This window comes from Coregonus clupeaformis, chromosome 13 (genome assembly GCF_020615455.1).
Source record: "Coregonus clupeaformis isolate EN_2021a chromosome 13, ASM2061545v1, whole genome shotgun sequence".
In the NCBI taxonomy this organism is placed as follows: domain Eukaryota; kingdom Metazoa; phylum Chordata; class Actinopteri; order Salmoniformes; family Salmonidae; genus Coregonus; species Coregonus clupeaformis.
Genome location: NC_059204.1, coordinates 51,514,361 through 51,534,333, shown reverse-complemented (window position 1 = coordinate 51,534,333; position 19,973 = coordinate 51,514,361). Strand labels below are relative to the sequence as shown.

At 44.5% G+C, this 19,973-nt stretch overlaps 1 protein-coding gene across 4 annotated transcripts in view; it reads left to right on the top strand.

Moving 5' to 3' along the window:
• The first annotated feature begins 2,426 nt into the window (after nucleotides 1-2,426).
• c2cd2l (c2cd2 like) overlaps nucleotides 2,427-19,973 on the top strand; it is a 54,958-nt gene continuing 37,411 nt past the window's right edge. For all 4 annotated transcript variants that reach the window (XM_041894546.2, XM_041894544.2, XM_041894545.2 and 1 more), the window contains exons 1-2: nucleotides 2,427-2,702; nucleotides 3,189-3,635. In XM_041894546.2, the coding sequence (XP_041750480.1) occupies nucleotides 3,261-3,635 (375 nt within the window). In that variant the 5' untranslated portion in view covers nucleotides 2,427-2,702; nucleotides 3,189-3,260. The remainder of the gene's footprint in view (nucleotides 2,703-3,188; nucleotides 3,636-19,973) is intronic.

The window sequence follows — 19,973 nt, the reverse complement described above, 5'->3', positions numbered from 1 at the left end:
GGTCAAGCAAGTTAATGTTTCCGACATTTTCAGACCACTAAACAACTATTGATTTAGAACCACGGAGCGTTTACCACAAGTCGCAAAGAAAACAGGAGCTGCCTCCACTATTCCAGCAACATTTCAACATCATCAAATCACCTATGTTTGGTCTAATACAGTGACAACTAAAAGATACCAAAAAAAAAAACGATTTAGTCCAATCAACATAAGCTAAATATGATGGGACTGTCCATGGTTCTGATTTCTGTGTATATGTTTGTGTGTGTGTGTGTGTGTGTGTGCGCATGTTTGTGCAAGTCGGAAAAAAAACATGTTGACTCACCCTACTTGTAGAGAAACGTCAATACCATCCTCCTCTCTTTCATGTAGACAAAACAATCTATCACTGTCATACAGTATATGGTTTTATTTTTTGTTGTCCCAGGCTACTTGGCTAAAATGCTTGCTTGCTAGACTAACTTCCTTTCATGGGCAACATTAGCTAGTTAACATTAGCCTTCTACATCCTAGCTACATATTGAACTTCCATCCTCTCAGGCCAGGGGCACAATGTATGAATTGATGGTTGGATCAGAATCGCAGTTATAATCATTGGCCAGTACGGAGAATTAAGTCCAAATCCCTATCTCCATCCATGGCTGTAAGGTTCTGTATTTATGTTCTTAGTTCACCTTGTGTTCTTGAACGTAGCCCTGTTTCTTTGTGTTCTTGAACATAGTCCTGTCTTTCATTTTTGTTCATTGATTTCACCTGTGTTAGTTACTCACCTGGTCTCATCAGCTCCTTATTTAGTTCAGTTCTTTCTGTTTGTGCCTTGTGAGGTATTGTTCATTTTGACTCTACTAAGCCTTTTCCTAGCTCGTTTGTGAGAACCAGTTTTAGCCTTCAGTCCTAGTTTTGTTTCACCTGCCTGTTTGCCTACCTGTGTATGACCATTGCCTTCCTGTGACCGTGATTCCTGCCTTCTACGAAGGCATAATAAACACCTGCCGCACGTGAATCTACAACTTTTTCTCCATGAGTATTCATTACAATGGCTAATTTAGGAAAGGGACAATTTTAGCCAACTAACTAGCCACTGGAGGACAACAACACAATGAGATGCAACAATTCAAGTTGTTTCTGTCAATGATGTATGCTCTGGACGCGATTTGATAAGAGTGAATCCAAATCCAAACTGGCTTCCCTTGACACTTAGAAAATTATGGGCCAAGACCATTCACAGTTGAGCTCACTCAGTTTAGCTCAACGTGATTGGCTATTATTTTATACTTTTTTTTATCAAGGGAGGCCAAATTCTCGCTGGCTTCCCTTGCATTTAATGCCACGGCGTCAACAATGTCATACTCTTTTGGACCAGACAGCATCAGATAAATGACCTACAGAGACAGAGGGGCGCTGTTTCGCTCGCTCGGATGCTTTCTCCGGTGAGATACATTCAGGCTCTTGCGAATTGAAGGAGAATTATGAAACACAGAGAGACATTTTGGGGGGAAGCCTGGCTTCCCTTGTCATCCATGAATACACGCCACTGTCCACAAGGAAGAAAAGGTGATAATGTTTCATGTCATGTGCCAGTAACCATGTCAGTAGGCTATCATATTTCCTCATTGTCTCTGAGTGTTGGTGCGTCTGACTGTGGTTGCCAGGACTACCGCAAAACAGTGCAGGTTCAGGTGCAAAGTGATCTGAAGATGAAGCATTCTAGTTATATGGACATAACAATGGTCCAATAAAAAGTTTATTTTGTAGCCTTTATGTTGTCCCAGGCCAGGTTTCATTTTATTCAGAATTTTTACAGTACTTCGCTTCTTGACCACTGTCCACCTGCACAGAGGTGATGAAGAGATGCGTGCTCGCCAATTGTTTATATATACACTCTAGATGACATTAGGGGGCGCTGTGTTGAAGCCACCGTGCCTCCATCTTGGCACTCCCCCATTGTAAAAAATATTTTGTAAGCTATATAAATGCATTTATTAATGTCTACATTCGTTTTTGCCACATTTATTCTATTACAGACACCTTAATGCATAGCCTACTTTTGAGCTAAACACACAAAAAATATATAAAAACATTTTCCTTACAGGATACTTTTTTGAGATGACTAATGTTACTGTCCTCACTACAACCACAAAAAATACTTGTCAGTTTGTCCTTGAAACATTTAATTGAAATACTGTAGAATTCCATTCATTCCCTATGCAAGACCGCGCCTTCTGGGAAGTGCCAATATGGCGACCGATGGCTTCAAAGCCTCGAAATGGCCAATACATAGCAAAATCCAATCCAGGGTTGATATACATCATTGGTGGGAGGACGTGCCGAAAAAAGAAATGTTGCGTGGCCCTTTAAATGTATGGGTCAGAGGGGTTGTGCACGCGCTGTTTGTGCGACTTGACAGTTAATCGGTTCCTGCGCAATAGCGTGCCATTGACGAATTTGTACTGGATCGGATGATCGGAGGTGGGAGGGGGCATGCAGGCTATAAAACAGTTGATATCCGATCATGCAACTTATTGAGGATATAAATAGCAGTTGCACATTGATCGGGATACGGCACAACCGCTGATGATGACAACAGAAGTACATTCGGATGACGGACACAATGTATCCCGCTGTTTCCGATTTCTTGCTGTCGATGCCTCCACTGACTTAAATGGTGGCACTTTCAGATCGGACCTTTCGTGAATTACACTGTAGGCTAATTCAGTTTATTATTATTTTAAAGCTATTGCAACAGGATACACACACACTACAAGAAAATCTACAATCAAGAGCAACAATACAGCACAGGCATTTGTTTGATTTATGCATGGTTTATTCTACTGTAGAGTTACGTAATGCATGTTGTGTTACTAAATAGGGCAACATTTTGATACGACGACGCAATGTGCCTGCAAACGCACATGCATCGTTTTGCATGTCACTACAGCCTATACTGGCATAAGCGCACAGCAATGTACTAACACACAGTTGTAATTACAGTTTTCATGCATTACAAATGTAACTTGTGATTCTTATCATGGCTAGATCTATTCAGGCGAAGTTAATTTCAAATGACCAACCTAACTCATCCAATCTTTCTTGAATATTTAGTAATAGATTATTAATAAATATGCTCTTGAAATATGTAGGCCTAAATGACTCATGAATGACTGTTCTCTGGCCCTCCACACTTATAGGCATACAACAGTCCAAGAAGACCCAAACTGAATCCTCCAGTCTGATGATATGAGAAGCCCTAGAAGGTCTGCATGATGATGGAGATGCTCCAGTACATAAGCTGGCTGTGCCTGGTGGGTCTTTTCCTGGCCTCCCTACTCATCGTGTTGGCCTGGCTGGTCCAGTACTCCCTGGCCGTACTACGCCCCAGGAGCCCCAAGTCACTCACCCAGGGCCAGGGAGCCACAGCCAGGCTACTCCCTCCTATCACCCTCTCCCACAGGATTCAGGATGGGGGTGTGTGGGGCACCCTGTTCAAGCTCCGGCTTGGACGGGATGGAGGAGGAGCAGCATCCGAGGCCGGGGTGAAGGGTCTGCTCACTTCGCTGTTCTCCTTCAAGTCTTTCCGGGAACATTGGCAGAGGGCTTGGGTCAAAGTGCTCAATGAACAAGCCTGCAGACATGGGGTAAGTTGTTTTTGTTGTTGCTCCAGGCCGTTCTATGGCAAGCATGACTAATTAATTAGACATGGAAGAAATCATGCCGATAAGAGCATTGAGCATCAAAACCCAATATATAATTAGCCTGTTACAGATTGCTTGTTTTGACATTCACTGTCAAGCAACACAGCAGCAGTTGCAATGTTGAAATCTGAAAATATTGTGCCATAATGTGTGCATGTGTGCTGTAAGTATGTGTAGGCAGTGGTATCTCCATAATTCCAGGCAGCAGGCAGGGAGGGAGGCAGGCAGTGCTTCTCATCGTTGGAGGTGTGTGTGGGAGTTGGAGTGTCACGATAAGCAGGCGAGAGAGACAGGTTCTTGTGTAACAGCACTGAATCGATCCACGTGAGTGGTGAGACCATAGAGATGTATTATAATGTGTTTTACTTATTTCTGTGGGTGTGAGACAATCCCACAAAGCCCAAAGTATGAACATTCATATATGGGTCCCATCCCAAATAGTGCACTATTTTTGACCGGGGCCCATAGAGCTCAGGTCAAAAGTAGTGCACTATGTAGGGAATAGGGTGCCATTTGGGATGCTGACCATGTGTTATTGATTATATATCTATCCCCTGTTCACCTGTATGGCATGGCAACACAGAGATAGTGGTATCAAGGAAATGGCTGAAATAGGCAGCCACTCTCTCTGATGAATGTATGCACTCAAATGAATGCCTATACAGCACAATTTCTCGATCTTCTCTATTACTGGGGAATGCACATCCACTTTCAGTACAACGTCCTAGCCTAGAAAACCGTTTGATTTCTCCCTGTCATGCTGCGAGTCACGAAGAGACAGTCTACCCCCTACTGATGTACCGTGAGGGGAAAAAAGTATTTGATCCCCTGCTGATTTTGTACGTTTGCCCACTGACAAAGAAATGATCAGTCTATAATTTTAATGGTAGGTTTATTTGAACAGTGAGAGACAGAATAACAACAACAAAATCCAGAAAAACGCATGTCAAAAATATTATAAATTGATTTGCATTTTAATGAGGGACATAAGTATTTGACCCCTCTGCAAAACATGACTTAGTACTTGGTGGCAAAACCCTTGTTGGCAATCACAGAGGTCAGACGTTTCTTGTAGTTGGCCACCAGGTTTGCACACATCTCAGGAGGGATTTTGTCCCACTCCTCTTTGCAGATCTTCTCCAAGTCATTAAGGTTTCGAGGCTGACGTTTGGCAACTCGAACCTTCAGCTCCCTCCACAGATTTTCTATGGGATTAAGGTCTGGAGACTGGCTAGGCCACTCCAGGACCTTAATGTGCTTCTTCTTGAGCCACTCCTTTGTTGCCTTGGCCATGTGTTTTGGGTCATTGTCATGCTGAAATACCCATCCACGACCCATTTTCAATGCCCTGGCTTAGGGAAGGAGGTTCTCACCCAAGATTTGACGGTACATGGCCCCGTCCATCGTCCCTTTGATGCAGTGAAGTTGTCCTGTCCCCTTAGCAGAAAAACACTCCCAAAGCTCCATGTTTGACGGTGGTGATGGTGTTCTTGGGGTCATAGGCAGCATTCCTCCTCCTCCAAACACGGCGAGTTGAGTTGATGCCAAAGAGCAAAATTTTGGTCTCATCTGACCACAACACTTTCACCCAGTTCTCCTCTGAATCATTCAGATGTTCATTGGCAAACTTCAGACGGGCATGTATATGTGCTTTCTTGAGCAGGGGGACCGGGATTTCAGTCCTTCACGGCGTAGTGTGTTGCCAATTGTTTTCTTGGTGACTATGGTCCCAGCTGCCTTGAGATCATTGACAATATCCTCCCGTGTAGTTCTGGGCTGATTCCTCACCGTTCTCATGATCATTGCAACTCCACGAGGTGAGATCTTGCATGGAGCCCCAGGCCGAGGTAGTTTGACAGTTCATTTGTTTCTTCCATTTGCGAATAATCGCACCAACTGTTGTCACCTTCTCACCAAGCTGCTTGGCGATGGTCTTGTAGCCCATTCCAGCCTTGTGTAGGTCTACAATCTTGTCCCTGACATCCTTGGAGAGCTCTTTGGTCTTGGCCATGGTGGAGAGTTTGGAATCTGATTGATTGATTGCTTCTGTGGACAGGTGTCTTTTATACAGGTTACAAACTGAGATTAGGAGCACTCCCTTTAAGAGTGTGCTCCTAATCTCAGCTCGTTACCTGTATAAAAGACACCTGGGAGCGAGAAATCTTTCTGATTGAGAGGGGGTCAAATACTTATTTCCCTCATTAAAATGCAAATCAATTTATAACATTTTTGACATGCGTTTTTCTGGATTTTGTTGTTGTTATTCTGTCTCTCACTGTTCAAATAAACCTGCCATTAAAATTATAGACTGATAATTTCTTTGTCAGTGGGCAAACGTACAAAATCAGCAGGGGATCAAATACTTTTTTTCCCTCACTGTAAATCCTGTGTTTGAGGTGGACACCAGACTGTTAATGTCCTCATACTTTATTCAAACTCTACGTTTGATGTGTCTGTATCAAATCCCACCGCTCCGACTACTGCCCTGTGGGCACTGAGAGACGGAACCGATCCTCTACCTTCAACCATTGCGATCCGTATGTGTGTGGGTGAGTGTGTGTGCAAGGACGTGTGGGTGCTAAAGTTTAAAGGGGGTCAGACTACCACCAGTCAGCTCGAAAAGTGTGTGCCGTGTGCATTCGCGTATGTACGTACGTGTGTGCGTGCATGCATGCGCTCATTTGTGTGTGTATGTGTGTTAGTTTAAAAGTAGTCAGACTGCAACTCCCTAGGGTGAAATGGGACACTGCTCAGAGCTCTCCTCTTGTTCTGACCTACAAAGGCTATTGTTGATCCAAAGATGGTACTGTAAAAAGACCAGAGCGTCAACATAACCCTCTTAGTCTATTCCAGGAAGACAGAGGAAAATCCAGTTTCTAAATTATTTTGACAAACGTTGTACATTTGTGTCTTGCGTCACTGCGGCCAAAAGAAACATCCTGTTGCAATTGATCAGATGCAATGAGAATGTTGAGGCATGGTCCAGCAGAATTCTTCTAGAATGTGTCACTTCATACATTCCACACTGCTTTATTCCTTCAACATATTAGCTCTGCAACATAACTCTCTTTCTAATCAAAGAGGGTCAAATGGGTGTTTTATAGAGAACAGAAGGCTTGTTAAGTTAAATGCTTTGCACACCATTTCCATCCGTCAGCCACAGTCTCTGCCTGGCAAATTAAATACTAGTGCCTGTTCAGCAACCCAGATATAGCCTCCCCGTTGTCAGGGGGTTAAGAACATGGTTACATCATTTTTTGCTTAAATTTCACAGCCAGTCTGCAAATAAATGCGCCAGGAGAGGACGAGGACAAGACCGAGTCAGAAAAAAGCTGTTTACCCATGTGGTGTTTAATTTGTACTCTGGCCAAGTGCCAAAGCTAGTAGAGGCACCTAATGTTGCTATTTCCTCTGCGTTATGAAAAAACCTGCAATCAGCTCTCATTGGTGCAATCTGTGTGGTAACTTGGAATAGGCCTACAAGTATTTTGTGTGGGCAACTGGGCATCCCAAGCACATCAAAGTCTCTGGGTAATTTTAAATCTCTTGAGTAGGTTGGTTGTAGAATGAATGTCATTGTATCATTCAACGACTAAAGCCTTACATGTTGACCTCACTCAATCATCCAATAACACTTGACTGTACATTCACCCCTCATTTTGCAAGGCCCAACAACTGACTCTTACAATGGACTGTACATATATTGACCTACATTTTAACCTATAACCTACTGTATTTGAAGGCAAAACACAGCTCCACCATGAACCTGTGGTCTTTAGCATGAGGTGGTCACATGCCTGTGTCTCAGGAAGAGGTATCTTGTTCCTCCTTAGTAGCTCCCGTCATATTCAAATACACCTGACCTGAAAAACCAGCCGGAAGGGTTCTGCTCCGGTGTGCTGCTACAGTTTGGCGAGTGTTAGGTAACCAAGGGTAGGGCTGTGGCGGTCATGACATTTTGTCAGCCGGTGATTGTCATGCAAATAACTGCCGGTCTCATGGTAATTGACCGTTAATTAACATAAACACATTTAGCATCTCTTGTCTTCCACGCATAGCATACAAGCCACTGATGCAGAACATCTACATTTAAAAAAGTATAATAAATCCATGTAATATAGCCTACACCATCACAATAAATCCATTATTTATTTTAGACAGGTCTAAAGAAACATGATATGAAGAAAATGTAGTCTATTTCAGAAAACAGAATAGCATACTCTAGGCCCTGATCTGGCTATGCCATATGGCTGTGGGCTACACTAGTTCATTTAGCAGATAAGATTAGCTTAGGATTCCATAGCATTATTTTATAGTATGAAGAATACAATTGAACAAAGCTGAATAAAATAGAAAGGATATTTTCTCCAAACGATTTGAGGCAATGCGCACATGCGGCTATTCTGTGTTGAGCATTTAACAAAGAAACAGGTACTCCTATATGCTTAATTTAGAGTTATTTATGTAACTTTAGTTGTGATACAAATCTTGGGCTATATGTTTAGATTTTTAATACATTCTAAGGCTGCATGATGCGACTCTAATGATGATTTTAGTCATTTAGCTACACAGCATCAACAGTTGCATGAAAGGCATGAGCTCTGCTTTGTTTTTTGCGAAGGCTGTACACACTTCATCAGTCTCTCATTCACAATTTGACAAGCACTTGATAATGCCTCGAATTTCCAGGCTGCATCCCCTTTGTGTAGCCATAATCCCCCCAAAAATATCCATGCCTTTTGCGGCCAGTAGCCGTTATGCCCTTGCTCTGGATATATAATTATAATTCCCTTCTCCGCGCTGCGTGCCGAAGCACCTCTCACTCACATGGAATTTGATTGCCATCATGACTCGTTACAGCTGGTGTGGTGGTAATACGGTCACCGTAACAGCCCTAACCAAGGGGCGAGCCATGTCACTGTCGTCATGCTCTCCGCTCCTCACACACAAGCACCTGTCACCTGACAGGCATGTTGCCGTGGACACTCGGTAACGGACACCTCGGCAACAGTCCCAAACCATGGTGTCTGCAACTGTGACTCACGTTCACACTGACCTGTGTACTGTCACGATTATGTTTCTGCAGCTGGCAAAATATGCCGGAGGAAAAGAGGCATCAGTGTCATTACATGGTCATTACGTCGGGTTGGAGAAACCTGAGTAATTTTATTACATTATCCTAAAGTGCTTCTCTGGCATCATCCATTGATGTTGTCATAGAATACTTGTTGTGCTATGAAGACATGGCTATTCAAGTTTAAGATTACCACCAAGATTACCATTACCATATCCTACACATTTTTACATTTACATTTTAGTCATTTAGCTACACAGCATCATCAGATATGTGATAGTCCACTAAAGGCTATTTTTCATAATAGAAATTAGGAAAGTTGTATCTTAGTCATAAATAAGTAAACACACTATGTCATGTCTGTATTTGTGTCTTCCGATAAACTTACATCCTTACACTCTATGCATACAGTATGTCACCACCTGACATCACACGGTAGAGTCCCATGGCCTTAGTCTTGCATTACCAAACTCCCAGGTGTCATTCCCACGTGTCTTGCACGGAGCGTGGTATCAGTTGAGGTTACCACGGCCTTGACCTGAGAGTACACCCTAGTCTGTCTCTGCTTGGTGCTAGGCTGTGTCCTGCTGTAAACCATGGCCCAGACACGCAGCCACTTTGAGGCTATGAGCAGTGGTGAGGAGGCTATGAGCACATACAGTGCATTCGGAAAGTATTCATAACCCTTGACTTTTTCCACATTTTGTTACGTTACATTCTTATTCTAAAAAGGATTTAAAAAATGTTTTCTCTCATTAATCTACACGCAATACCCCATAATGACAAAACAAAAACAGGTTTTTAGAAATATTTGCACATTTATTAAAAATAAAACACTGAAATATAACATTTACATAAGTATTCAGACCCCTTACTCAGTACTTTGTTGAAGCACCTTTGGCAGCGATTACAACCTTGAGTCTTCTTGGGTATGACGCTACAAGCTTGGCACACCTGTATTTGGGGAGTTTCTCTCATTATTCTCTGCAGATGCTCTCAAGCTCTGTCAGATTGGATGGGGAGCGTCGCTGCACAGCTATTTTCAGGTCTCTCCAGAGATGTTCGATCGGGTTCAAGTACGGACTCTGGCTGGGCCACTCGAGACATTCAGAGACTTGTCCCGAAGCCACTCCTGCGTTGTCTTGGCTGTGTGCTTAGGGTCGTTGTCCTATTGGAAGGTGAACCTTCGCCCCAGTCTGAGGTCCTGAGCGCTCTGGAGCAGGTTTTCATCAAGGATCTCTCTGTACTTTGCTCCGTTCATCTTTCCCTCGACCACAATTGAAATAAGTCCCAGACTTTATTGTGTGTTATCCTTGATGATTTTACTCATGTGCATGTATGGCTTTTTCAAATTTTATGTGTGCTTGTTTTTGAAAATGGTTGAATTATTAAACTAAACTAAAGTCTCCCAGTCCCTGCCGCTGAAAAACATCCCCACAGCATGATGCTGCCACCGCCATGCTTCACCGTAGGGATGGTGCCAGGTTTACTCCAGACCCTTTACCTTTAGGTGCCTTTTGGCAAATTCCAAGCGGGCTGTCATGTGCCTTTTACTGAGGAGTGGCTTCCGTCTGGCCACTCTATCATAAAAGCCTGATTGGTGGAGTGCTGCAGAGATTGTTGTCCTTCTGGAAGGTTCTTCCATGTCCACAGAGGAACTCTGGAGTGCTGTCAGAGTGACCATCGGGTTCTTGGTCACCTCCCTGACCAAGGGCCTTCACCCCCGATTGCTCAGTTTGGCCGGGCAGCCAGCTCTAGGAAGAGACTTGGTGGTTCCAAACTTCTTCCATTTAAGAATGATGGAAACCACTGTTTTTCTTGGGGACCTTCAATGCTGCAGAAATATTTTGGTATCCTTCCCCAGATCTGTGCCTCAACACAATCCTGTCTCGGAGCTCTACGGACAATTCCTTCGACCTCATGGCTTGGTTTTTTATTTGACATGTACTGTCAACTGTTGGACCTTATATAGACAGGTGTGTGCCTTTCCAAATCATGTCCAATCAATTGAATTTACCACAGGTGGACTCCATTCGAGTTGTAGAAACATCTCAAGGATGATCAATGGAAACAGGATGCACCTGAGCTCAATTTCGAGTCTCATAGCAAAGGGTCTGAATACTTATGTAAATAAGGTATTTCTGTTTTTTATTTTGAATAAATGTGCAATAATTTCTAAAAACCTGTTTTGGCTTTATCATTATGGAGTATTGTGTGTTGATTGATGAGGAAAACAATTCATTTAATTCATTTTAGAATAAGGCTGTAATGTAACAATGTGGAAAAAGTCTAGGGGTCTGAATACTTTCCAAATGCACTGTAGGTGAGGAAGTCAGGGACACACAGGAGTGTGTGTGTATGTGTGCGTGCGTGTGCTGTGTGTGTGTGTGATTCCGCAGTCTGGGCTGGTCTGACATCCAAGTGTCTGATACTATGTGACGGATGTACTCCATGTCCACACACATGCTTTGGTGTGGATACACACACATAATTGGGTGTGACGGACACTGGTGTCCCCCTTGTACCCCCACTCTCCTGAAGATGCTGGACCAGGAAATTGTAATGCGTGTTAATCGGTTCTGCAAACACAATTCCACAGTGCCGTTTTAGTCAGATTACTGCCGGTGTGCTGCTGATAGAGAGGGAGACAGGGATCACAGAAGTGCATATGCCATTGTGAATGGGAGAAAGACTGGAGAGGAGGATCCACACATCCACCCAAGTGTGTGGGTGGATGTGTGGGTGTGTGTCCACTTCCGGTTCAATGATGATCTACAGGGTAAACTAAGAAGCTTTCCCATCTCTCTCTCTCTCTGTAATCCAGAGATTTGGCATAAGGCCTCAGCACAGCTGGTTACGTGTGACGCGGATGTCAACAGAAGGACGTCCTCTGAGAGCACACACACACACACACACACACACACGCAATTACATATGGTGCTGTGTAATTACAATTGCAATCACCTCTATTGACTAATACTGTACAAAAACATAAGTGCACACCTCTGGCTAATGTACCAACACATGCTCCTATCCACGTGATGGGTAGCCCATATGATGGCGGATCATATAGGTTTTAATTTAACACATGGTGCAGATGAACACATCAGACAGACACAGCTCTGACCAGCTGACTCATTCCACAGCATAATGCTCCAGACTAATGCACACAGAGAGAGTAGAGCAGATGCTTTCAAACACTTACATAGTGGCTCCGGCTTCTCTTACACATGAGAACGCTAAAGCGTGAACAATTAAGCACACCCACACTGAGCTCTTCGATACTGCGTACGTAGGAAATGCACGTATACAGTACACTCCTCTGATGGATGCACATAAGGGTGCTCTCTTTTCTGATGGAGTTGTTTACTAGTGTGTGATGCAACAGCATCCCGGCTTCCACCTTGGGAGAGGATTTTGGAAGTCCTTTAATGAGAGAGTGAGGAGCTGTGGCGTTATCTGTGTGATGTGTGATGATGTTCCTCAGCCAGAGGGAAGGCCGGAGCAGAAGTGTTAGTGCCGGGTTCCAAATGTTTAGTGTCAACCTGCAGAATTGTGAAGTCATTTGGATTGTAAGAACGAGTATAAAATGGTAGGCCTATTTGAAGAAAGACTTGAGTTTTATACAGCAAGGCTGTATGCAGAACAAGAAGGTACTCCGAGCAAGCTGGTGTGATAATGTTGTAGAAGAAGGCTTGCTTGGTTGGAATCTGCATCATCAGTGATGTCATCCCATTGTCTGAGTGGTCTCTACACTACAGGCAGTGGGTCAGTGTGGGAGGAGCAGGTTGCAGCATCACGGTGTGCATCACTGTGCATCTGGAGGAAAGGAAAGAAGACTGTCTGTTGACGGGTGGCTGGGGGATCTGCAATTCTAAAGAGCCTGATGATTAGCTCAAGACTAAGGTTCTCTCTCTCTGTGACCGGGGCTTTGTTGGACTACAAATGGTTTCCTTCAAAACGCTTCCTTCGAAAACATTTCTCTTCATTTTCCAACACCAGTAGTTGGTTTTGTGTGGGCATCCTTTCTGATTTAATGCTGCACAAAAATAGAATTTCATTTAACATGTAAAATACACATTATGAGTCATGGGTAGTAGCATATCCATTGAAACGTGATTTGCCGACTGCAGTATGCCATGTGGGCGATTCCACGCCAGCGGGAGCGGGAAATATTTTTTGTATCTCAGATTGTGTTTCCGTTGCAGTCATTTAGCTCTGGCGCTGCACCTCGGCAAAATCATTGTACATGACCAAATAATATAGGACATGAAGCAATATTTCTGCCTAGGCGTATTTTAAAGATGCTAGAACAGTCCATATTTACATTTACTCTGCAAACAAAACGAGTAATGAATAGAAAAATCAGACAACCCCATAGTAGAATAGTTTACAGTGCCTTCAGAAAGTATTCATACCCCTTGACATATTCCATATTTTGTTGTGTCACAGCTTGAAATCAAAATTGGTTAAATATATATATATATATATATTTATATATCGATGTGCAGGGGTACGAGGTAATTATAATAATAATATGCCATTTAGCAGACGCTTTTATCCTAAGCGACTTACAGTCATGCGTGCATACATTTTTGTGTATGGGTGGTCCCGGGGTTCGAACCCACTACCTTGGCATTACAAGCGCCGTACTCTACCAGCTGAGCTACAGAGGACCACTAATTGAGGTAGCTATGTACTGTACATATACAGTGAGGGAAAAAAGTATTTGATCCCCTGCTGATTTTGTACGTTTGCCCACTGACAAAGAAATGATCAGTCTATAATTTTAATGGTAGGTTTATTTGAACAGTGAGAGACAGAATAACAAAAAAAAAATCCAGAAAAACGCATGTGAAAAATGTTATAAATTGATTTGCATTTTAATGAGGGAAATAAGTATTTGACCCCCTCTCAATCAGAAAGATTTCTGGCTCTCAGGTGTCTTTTATACAGGTAACGAGCTGAGATTAGAGGCACACTCCTAAAGGGAGTGCTCCTAATCTCAGTTTGTTACCTGTATAAAATACACCTGTCCACAGAAGCAATCAATCAATCAGATTCCTAACTCTCCACCATGGCCAAGACCAAAGAGCTCTCCAAGGATGTCAGGGACAAGATTGTAGACGTACACAAGGCTGGAATGGGCTACAAGACCATCGCCAAGCAGCTTGGTGAGAAGGTGACAACAGTTGGTGCGATTATTCGCAAATGGAAGAAACACAAAATAACTGTCAATCTCCCTCGGCCTGGGGCTCCATGCAAGATCTCACCTCGTGGAGTTGCAATGATCATGAGAACGGTGAGGAATCAGCCCAGAACTACACGGGAGGATCTTGTCAATGATCTCTAGGCAGCTGGGACCATAGTCACCAATAAAACAATTGGTAACACACTACGCCGTGAGTGACCCCTGCTCAAGAAAGCACATATACAGGGCCGTCTGAAGTCTGCCAATGAACATCTGAATGATTCAGAGGAGAACTGGGTGAAAGTGCTGTGGTCAGATGAGACCAAAATCGAGCTCTTTGGCATCAACTCAACTCGCCGTGTTTGGAGGAGGAGGAATGCTGCCTATGACCCCAAGAACACCATCCCCACCGTCAAACATGGAGGTGGCGGCAGGTTAAGAGCGTTGTGCCAGTAACCGAAAGGTCGCTGGTTCTAATCCCCGAGCCGACTAGGTGAAAAAGCTGTCGCAGTGCCCTTGAGCAAGGCACTTAACCCTAATTGCTCCTGTAAATCGCTCTGGATAAGAGCGTCTGCTAAATGACTAAAATGTAAATGTAAACTGACGATGGACAGGGCCATGTACCGTCAAATCTTGGGTGAGAACCTCCTTCCCTCAGCCAGGGCATTGAAAATGGGTCATGGGTGTGTATTCCAGCATGACAATAACCCAAAACACACGGCCAAGGCAACAAAGGAGTGGCTCAAGAAGAAGCACATTAAGGTCCTGGAGTGGCCTAGCCAGTCTCCAGACCTTAATCCCATAGAAAATCTGTGGAGGGAGCTGAAGGTTCAAGTTGCCAAACGTCAGCCTCGAAACCTTAATGACTTGGAGAAGATCTGCAAAGAGGAGTGGGACAAAATCCCTCCTGAGATGTGTGCAAACCTGGTGGCCAACTACAAGAAACGTCTGACCTCTGTGATTGCCAACAAGGGTTTTGCCACCAAGTACTAAGTCATGTTTTGCAGAGGGGTCAAATACTTATGTCCCTCATTAAAATGCAAATCAATTTCTAACATTTTTGACATGCGTTTTTCTGGATTTTTTTGTTGTTATTCTGTCTCACTGTTCAAATAAACCTACCATTACAATTATAGACTGATCATGTCTTTGTCAGTGGGCAAACATACAAAATCAGCAGGGGATCAAATACCTTTTTCCCTCACTGTAGATAGGGATAAAGTGACTAGCAGCAGCATATGTGGTGAGTGAAAATGTGTGTGTGTGGCATCAGTATGCATGTGTGTTCATGTTATGTGTGTGCGTGTTGGGCTGTCAGTGTAAGTATGTGGGTAGAGTCCAGTGTGTGTGCATAGAGTCAGTGCAAGAGAGTTAGTGCAAAAAAGGGGTAAATGCAGGTAGTCCGGGTAGTCAATAGCTATTTAGCAGTCTTGTTTAGAAGTCTTATGGCTTGGGGGTAGAAGCTATTAAGGTTCCTGTTGGTACCAGACTTGGTGTATTGGTACCAGACTTGGTGCATTGGTACCGCTTGCCGTGCAGTAGCAGAGAGAACAGTTTGTGGCTTGCGTGGCTGGACTCTTCCTCTGACACCGCCTGGTATAGAGGTAATGGATGGCAGGGAGCCCGGCCCCCGTGATGTACTGGGCCGTACGCACTACCCTCTGTAGCGCCTTGCGGTCGGATGCCAAGCAGTTGCCATACCAAGCGGTGATGCAGCCATTCAAGATGCCCTCGATGGTGCAGCTGTAGAACTTTTTGAGAATCTGCGGACCCATGCCACATTTTTCAGCCTCCTGAGGGGGAAGAGGCGTTGTCGTGCCCTCTTCACGACTGTATTGGTGTGTTTGGACCATGATAGATCCTTGGTGATGTGGAAACTGAGGAACTTGAAGCTCTCGACACGCTCCACTACAGCCCCGTCGATGTGAATGGGGGCATGCTGGGCCCTCCGTTTCCTGTAGTCCACGAACAGCTTCTTTGTCTTACTGACTGAGGGAGAGGTTGTTGTCCTGGCACCACACTGCCAGGTCTCTGACCTCCTCCTTATAGGCTGTCTCATCGGCGTCTGTGATCAGGCCTACCACCGTCGTGTCATCGGCAATGTTAATGATGGTGTTGGAGTCGTGCCGTGAACAGGGAGTACAGGATGGGACTAAGCACACACCCCTGAGGGGCCCTCGTGTTGAGGGTCAGTGTGGCGGATGTGTTGTTGCCGACCCTCACCACCTGGGGGCGGGCCGTCAGGAAGTCCAGGATCCAGTTTCAGAGGGAGGTGTTCAGTCCCAGGGACCTTAGCTTAGTGATGAGCTTTGAGGGCACTATGGCGTTGAACGCTGAACTGTAGTCAATGACCAGCATTCTCACGTAGGTGTTCCTTTTGTCCAAGTGGGAAAGGGAAGTGTGGAGCGCAATAGAGATTGCATCATCTGTGGATCTATTGGGGCGGTATGCAAATTGGAATAGTTCCAGGGTGCAGTGGGCTAAATCAATCTAGTTTGTTCTCCAGTGATTGTACATTCGCCAATAGAACAGAGGGTAGAGGTGGTTTATTCACTCGCCACCTTAGTTTCATCAGGCTGCCCCCACGTCGGCCTCTATATCATCGTCTTTTCCTCTTCCGAGTGTCGGGGATTAGGGCCTGGTCCCGGGTGAGCAGTATATCCTGCGCGGCCGAGTCATTGAAGTAGAATTCTTCAATCAAGGTTAGTGATTGCTGTTCTTATGTCCAGAAGCTCTTTTCAGTAATAGGAAGTTACGACCAGCAAAAAAAGTATTTAAAAAATTGCATAATTGGTCAGGAGCACATAAAACGGACGCTATACATCCCAGCGCCATTACCTGAACTTAGCACTCCAGCTCTGACTGGCCCTGGTAGGTAGGTAGGCAGGTATGTAGGTAGGTAGAACTGGAGCCTGATTAGATAGTTCAGAGTTTCTGCTCTTTTCTATCCGTTTCATCTCATTGACTGAGAGGAGGAGGCAAGGCAGGCAGGGGGAAAGGAGGGAGATTGTGGTTGACTCAAGGCCTTGGGGGGGGGGGGGGGTCAAAACACAATCGGCTAACTTATTTCCCAACAAGATTTTAATTGAAACAAACGTTAACAAACTAAAAGGTAACAACGATAAGAAGTGAGGTCTTTTAAAACAATCTTAGATTAGATTTTTTTTGAAAGGATAATATGTATTTTTAATTTTATATATATTTTTGATAAAGGAAAGAAGTGCAAGATGAGGCTCTTTATATCATGACAATGTGGAACAAACCAACATATCCATTCACTTCAATATTCACCAATTTACATGTTACTTCATTATCCTTTTCATATGTTAATCATTAACAGTAATACAACGTTGCACAATAATATCAAACGTCATGACTATCAATTACTTCTAGAAATACACATGATCACCTGATCAACAGTGGCGGGAACCCTTTCATAAAAAGGGGCTGAATGCGCCGTCACTTCCTTTAAAAAACCCAGGATGAGACGAAGCGAATGGAATGCACATCATGCAGTACACGGCTCAGCTTCTGAAATACAAATGCAGTTAGCGAACAGACATTCACATACAGAGAGAGCACAACATAACGACTCTTAACAATATTAGGTGATCAGTCGAACAATGGACCAGAGATCGCTAAAATGTGGTGTTTGTTTGTTCTGTTACAGCTTGCTGTGTGCCCATTGTGTGTCTTCCCCCGGCTCCCAACACCTCGCGCATATGGCGCTCTGCTGCACCTGTGCTCAATAAACAATAAAAATAATAACTTGTAATACGTGAACATTTCTAATAGATGGTGACGGGAATGAGAACCGTCACAGGGTGTGAAAACTTTCTGAAGGCACTGTAGTTACCCAGAGACCCGTGGGCTTCAGGACAGTGACACAAACACAAAGTGACACCCTGGACGTCCTCAGGAAGGATCTCACTCTAGAAATGCCCTCTGTAGAGACTCCCACTCTCTCAGTGGCAGCTCACAAGGACAAAGCTGTAACTGTGACTGTCACTTCTCCCACATGAGGAGTAAGCCAATCTCAAATCTCTTCCTCTCAGACTCTGTCGTTAAACCATATAGCATCAGGTGCAGTAAATAATAGATTTAAGAGGATTTAAATAAGAAAAGTTTAATTGTAATGACTCAGGATATATGAATGTAGTCTCTAATTGCATTACACAAATGACTGAGGATGATAGTATCGACCATTCAGTGTTTTGTTTTGCACAGGGTTGGGATTCAAAGTGAATGATAATAGTGGGGGAGAGTACAGTAGATGCTGCTCTACACTAGCTTGACCTCATGGTGAGGGTAAATGTTTGTCATGCCATGTTTTGATTTATTGAAATGATATGGTCATAGCACTTATTGAAGGCAAAGTGATATCCGAGAGCTATGCAAAGTTATATAAACAGGAGGGTCAAGTCACTGTCTAATCAAAATCCCTCACTGCACACAGCGGAGCTATGGGTGGTTGAGTAAGCACTCCATATGCCAGGGCAAACTGATGTTGCCTGATGACTCAAACTGAATTATTCTGCTGCTCTATGATCGCTACATACTTCAGTCTGAGACTGCCATCATTGAAGTCGTTTGTGGTGACGTCAAAATGAGGGGCGTTGTACAAAACAAAGTAATCAGCGATTGGTTCGTCTCTAACCAATCAGAGAAATAACAATAATAATATATATACATATTTACAACTGTAACAATGATAAATGTCCACTGGGGGGTGGGGGCAGGGTAAATGTCCATAGGAGGTGCAGCAGGAGGGGGCTGGGGGGAGGGGGAGGAAGTAGGTAGCTGCCTAGTGATGGCTATTCAGCAGTCTGATGGTCTGGGGGTAGAAGCTATTGGCCAGTCTGACAGTTTTTGCCATGATGCTCCTGTACTGCACACGTCTGAGTGATGGAAGTGGGGAGAACAGGCCGTGGCTCGGTGGCTGAGGTACTTGATGCTCTTTTTGGCCTTCCTATGACACTGGTATTGTAGGTGTCCTGGAGGGCAGGCGGTGTGCACCCAATGGTGCGTTCGGCTGAGCGTACCACCCTCTGTAGACCCTTGCGGTCATCAGCGGTGGAGTTGCTGTACCAGGCTGTGATGCAGCCCAACAGTATGCTCTCGATGGTGCTCCTGTAGAACACTGAGGGCTCTCGGGGACAGGCTAAATTTATTCAGCCTCCTGAGGTTGAAGAGTTGCTGTCGTGCCTTCTACACCACGGTGTCCGTGTGATTTGACCATTTCAGCTTCTCAGAGATGTGTACGCCTAGGAACTTGACGTTTTTGACCGTCTCCACGGCTGCCCCGTTGATAAGGATGGGGGCGTGCCCAGCCTGGTTCCTCCTGAAGTCCACAATCAGCTCCTTTGTTTTGCTGACGTTGAGGGAGAGATTGTTTACCTGGCATCACGCAGTCAGATTGCCTCATTGTCTCATTGTTGTTGGTAATCAGGCCTACTACTGTCGTGTCGTCAGCTAACTTTTTGATGGAGTTGGAACTGTGTGAGGCCACACAGTCGTGGGTATACAGGGAGTACAGGAGGGGATGAGGACGCACCCTTGTGGGGTCCCCGTGTTGAGGATCAGTGTGGAGGAGGTAATGTTGCCTACCTTTACTACCTGGGGATGGCCCGTCAGGAAGTCCAGGACCCAGTGGCATCGGTAAGAGTTCAGTCCTAGGGCCGTGAACTTTGTGGTTAGCTTAGAGAGCACTATGGTATTGAAGGCCGAGCTGTAACCAAACAACGTCCTCACATATGCATTCATTTTGTCCAGGTGGGTGAGGGCAGTGCAATGGCGATTGCATCGTCCGTGGATCTGTTGGCGCGGTAAGCGAATTGGAGAGGGTCGAGTGTGTCGGGGAGGGAGGAGGTGATGTGGTCTTTGACTAACCTCTTTAAGCACTTCATGATGACGGAAGTGAGTGCTACGGGTCGGTAGTCATTCAGTTCAGTATCTTTCCCTTTCTTGGGCACGGGGATGATAGTGGACATCATGAATTAGGTGAGGATAACGGCCT